Source organism: Nuphar pumila, chromosome 5 (genome assembly GCF_984573655.1).
Source record: "Nuphar pumila chromosome 5, dmNupPumi1.hap1.1, whole genome shotgun sequence".
NCBI classification, from domain to species: Eukaryota; Viridiplantae; Streptophyta; class Magnoliopsida; order Nymphaeales; family Nymphaeaceae; genus Nuphar; species Nuphar pumila.
This window is the reverse complement of record NC_143253.1, coordinates 130,606,779-130,611,350: the sequence shown is the minus strand read 5'-3', so window position 1 is coordinate 130,611,350 and position 4,572 is coordinate 130,606,779. Positions and strand designations below refer to the sequence as shown.

General features: G+C 35.2%; 1 protein-coding gene across 1 annotated transcript; it reads left to right on the top strand.

The window, feature by feature from the left end:
- The first annotated feature begins 210 nt into the window (after positions 1-210).
- Positions 211-737, top strand: LOC149838733 (uncharacterized). Its single transcript, XM_090007777.1, has 2 exons — positions 211-375; positions 504-737. Exons 1-2 carry the CDS (start codon positions 211-213, stop codon positions 588-590), a joined length of 252 nt encoding a protein of 83 aa, XP_089863903.1. The 3' UTR covers positions 591-737.
- The last annotated feature ends 3,835 nt before the right edge of the window (positions 738-4,572 follow it).

Genomic DNA, 4,572 nt, shown 5'->3' with positions numbered 1-4,572 from the left:
TTTCATTTTCTTACGGTAAAAGGGCTGGTGTTATTTTCCTTCTTTAAACATTTGTCACTATGGTCACTGATAGCATGAGTTTTTATTTGTTTGTGTAATTGTCCTATTTATTTTGCTATTTTTTCTCTTTATCTGTCAATTGTGTCAACCTAGGCACGAAAAGTTGAGGATGAATTGAAAATTTGCACCTTGCCAGGATAAGTGGCTCTAATGGCACCAGAACAATCCAAGTCATCTACTGGTGCTTCTACTTCATGTCGAAAGAAGAAGTCAGAGAATGCCTCATTTGTGGCTGATCTGAGGGACCATTTTGATGAATTCATCCATGCTTCTATGGATGAGCATAAGGAATGCTTCAATAAGACCATGAAAAAGGTTAGTGAGAACTTGGTTCAACACAAGGGTGATCTCACTTCTAGATATATATTCTGCTTCACTTGTTTCTACTGTCTGTCAATTGCCATTTGTTAACATTCCTCATTATGGCTGTCTTCACTTTTCAGTTATTTGGAATGTCAAAAGCAGTAGCGGAGAAAAATTCTGAAGGAGTTGAAAGTGTGCTGCCTCTCCAAACAACAGTCTCCAAATAAGAAGGTTTAGTCCCTTTGCCCATTTTGGTAGTCATAGTTTCTTCAGTAAGGACTAGGACACACCCTCCTCCCCTTGCCTCCTTTTCTTGACTGAAACTGTTGTAAATATGCCAATGATTAGAATAATGAGTTTTTACTTATGGCTAGGCAGTGAAGATTAAGAACAGTTGTGACCTTGTTGCTTTAAGTTTTCACATAGAATCTATCCCCCCCCCCCCCCCAAAAAAAAAAAAAAAAAACTTAACATAGAAGCTTACAATTTTAGGCTTCTTATGTACTGCACTGTGTAGTTCATATTGCCATGGCTCCTCTTTCTGTTGATCTCTGTGTATGTATGTATGTGTGTGCAAGTGCGCTTATTGGTGCTGTTATTATCCTTAATGTCAGACAAAACTATTTTTTGTATGCTAATGGACATATAATTTTGTCCCTGTCAGCCTGTTGCTAATTGGTCAGATTTGCTAATAAAAATCATACTCCTCAAAAGGCTTAATTTTTTAGGAAAGCTAATCTCCTGTAGTAGGGTTACTATTCACTTTGGCTTGTTTAGCTTGGAGCTGGTCATCGGCGCGAGTTCAGCTTGTACTGTCGGCTTGTTTAACTTGGAGCTGGTCATGAGCGTGAGTTCAGCTTGGCTTGCAACAAGTACAAACCAAGCCTCAGCACCTCAAGCTCAGCTCATTTGGCTTGTTTAGTGAAAAAACGGGGGGTGAAACGAGATAGCTGGATGTTTAGGTCGCGTGCACTATCATAGCCAAGGTTATCCTCCCAGCTTTCTTTTCTCCCCTATAAAACTTTTAAATTATGATGGAATGTGTTAGCCAGGAAAACAAGGGACTAACTTCATTTCCATTTCCCTGCTCTAGTCTGCCATTTGTCTTCTGTTCTCATAATTTGTTTTGGACAACATGGAGTCCACTACAATGAAATTGTTCACATTGATCTTCTCTGCCAAAAAGAGTCTTCAGATCTGTCAATGTTTGTGTTCAAAATATCTGTTTCGAGGCGCTTTCTTTGTGTATCCCAGTAATTCACTTGGGATGGATGTTGTTATTTCATTGGGAAATTGCCGTTTGGAGTCTCACCTTTTGCCCGAATATTCTAAACAAGGTTTGATTTTTTCTGAACACACCTTTTGCCCGAATATTCAAATAGAGATTTCAGATTATCTCAGGTTGGACGTGAGTTATGTACAATAAAATTACTAAACTGCCTCTATTGCCTAATAAACTGGCAAATATTGCCTTTTTTTTTTGCTAAACCAAGATTGCCTCCGAATTGCTCAAGGCTTGCTGAGATTTTGTCTAATTGTAAATTTGTAAACGCTGAAATTTGATGATTGTTCAGCGAGGAGGGGTCTTTAATCCCCCCAGTATGTTAAGCAAAAAAAAATGCAATAACATTTTATATTAGATTTTAAGGTTTCAGTGTCAAGTTGGATGCCGAAATGTCTTTTCAGAAAAATTGAGATTTTTTTTTGGAATATCAGGCTAAATATGGATTATTTTTTCTTTTTAATCCTCAATCCATTTTACTGATAAAAAGCTCCGTTTGACAGTAAAACTCTCTCTCTCTCTCTCTCTCTCTCTCTCTCTAGAGAGGGAGACCTTGTGGAACAAGATTTTCTTACATGAGAACGATCGAGAAAAAAATGTGGTTATATAAATAACGTTGGTGATATTTTAAAAAATATCTCCATCTTTTATCACCATCTTTTCTAACCCCCATAGATTCTAAGGAAAAAGTGTGAAATATCTTCAAAATACACTATTTAAAAATACAAAAAATGACCGTGATGCATGGCAAAAATGACGCGTTTTAAAAAATGGTCCATAATTTACCAAATCCATCGAATGGACAATATCGCAAGTTCTCAATTTTTTCTTGGCGCTTTTACCCCTCGCAAGTGTGAATTTTCAATTTTTGCATGTCATGATGTTAAAATAATACACCCACTAAACTCGTCAACAAAATCGCATTTGAGGTTGTAAAATTTCAAACAATTTATAAAACTTGTGACGAGTTTCGCGCGATCACCGGTGAAAATTATAAAATTTGTGCAAGTCTGATAATTGCAAAATTGTGAATGAGTATTACATGAAGGATTGCGAAATTATGAAAAATTGTGAAAGTTCAATATTGCAAAATTTCTTATTTCAATCTCACATGTATTTCGTAATTACTTTTTTTTTGCAAAATTTTGTCTGATATAAATATGCGTTTAGTTTTTTTTTTTCTTGTTTGTATATGGAAAGAGCGGTAACCCCAATTCTCTTCCTCCTCTCTTTAGAACCCTAACCCTTTTGGCGATTTTCGTGAAAGTTATGGTTGTGGTATCTTTTTTTTTTCTCGTTTAAGGTTTACATTCTTTAAGAATTTTCGTATATAGTTACTTATTTTTTGTTTGTTGCTTTTCAATATTCAGTGGTTTGCAAAAATAATTGATATAGAGACTTCTCAATTGTATGATGAGTTGTGCAACACGGAGCAATTGAAGATAATTGATGCATATACTTCTTAGTTGTATGATGAATTGTGCAATGAAAAACTTAATGAATGCAAATAGTTCAAGTGGCTATCAAAAGAGTCAAACAATTGTGAAATTGCTTGTGGCAAAAGATTTAATGATCTTGAGCAATGCCACGAGTTTTTAAAAGATTATGTGGTTAGAAATAACTTTAAAACAAAATTCGTAAAGAACTGTAGTAATAGAGTCACTCTCGTATGTATGAGAAATAGCTTACAAACTATAATAGATTGTCCTTGGAAGATCCACTGCTCAAATATACGAAGAACAACGTTCTTTAAAGTGAAGAGGTATCAAAATGAGCATACATGTGGTGGATCAGTAGGTAACCTTATTGCGGGAAAAGTATATTCGAAGTAGATTTCACGTATTATTCATAGACGCTTGCATGATAACCTAAATATAACTCCAAGAGAAATCATAAACGACCTCAATCGCGATGTAGGTATACAGGTTTCTTATATACAAACATAGCGTGGGCGTGAATTAACTAGGCTGATGCTATATGGTTCATTCGAGGAGTTCATCAGGATGCTTCCTGCTTATTATAATCATTTGATGACGGTTAACCCTAGATCAGTATTGTTCATTGAGACTGATACAAACAATAGATTTAAGTACATGTTCTTATTCTTTCAACCATGCATCGATGTCTTTGTCGAAGGATGTCTTCTACTTCTTATGATATATGACACATAACTAAAAGAAAAATACATGGGTATTTTGTTGTCTGCCCACACGATTGATATTTCTGGTGATATGTTTCTTATAGCATTTAAAGTGATAGATAAGAAGTCGAAGAATTCATGAAAATGGTTTTGGGGGCATGTGAAAAACCAAATAAATATCTACGACGATGATAAACCAAAGGTTAAATAACAATTGACAATTATCTTAGATAGACACAAAGGACTTTTGTATGTTGTCTCTCGTACATAGTGTAACTATCATTATGGATATTGCATGAAGTACCTGACTGAAAACTTTTCAAAAAAAATTGGTGTACCAACACACTCACAAGATGACAATGTCATTTTATATTTTAAATATTCATGAGCAAAGTGAAGAAGCATACAAATATATTGATGAAACTTTACGAGTAAAAAATGATTAATGGAGAAAAAATGGCTAGCATTGTGGTGCCTAAGTTAATTATAAAGATTAAAGAACATCAAACAGAAGCACAAAAACTATATGTGGTAGTAATGCATTGCCTTCACCATCGTTACGAAGCCCGTGACTGGAACCACAATTACAATGTTGATCTTGAGAGTATAAAATGCTCTTGTGAAGAGTGGCAGGTTAGTGGGATTCTTTGCGAGCATCCCATCACATGCATTTTGTATGAGGGCAATCTTACAAATGATTACTGCGACAAGTTTCATATAGTTAAATTGTATCAAGCTGCATATGATACTTATCCATTTCATCCAATGGCCGCTAATGTCACACTTG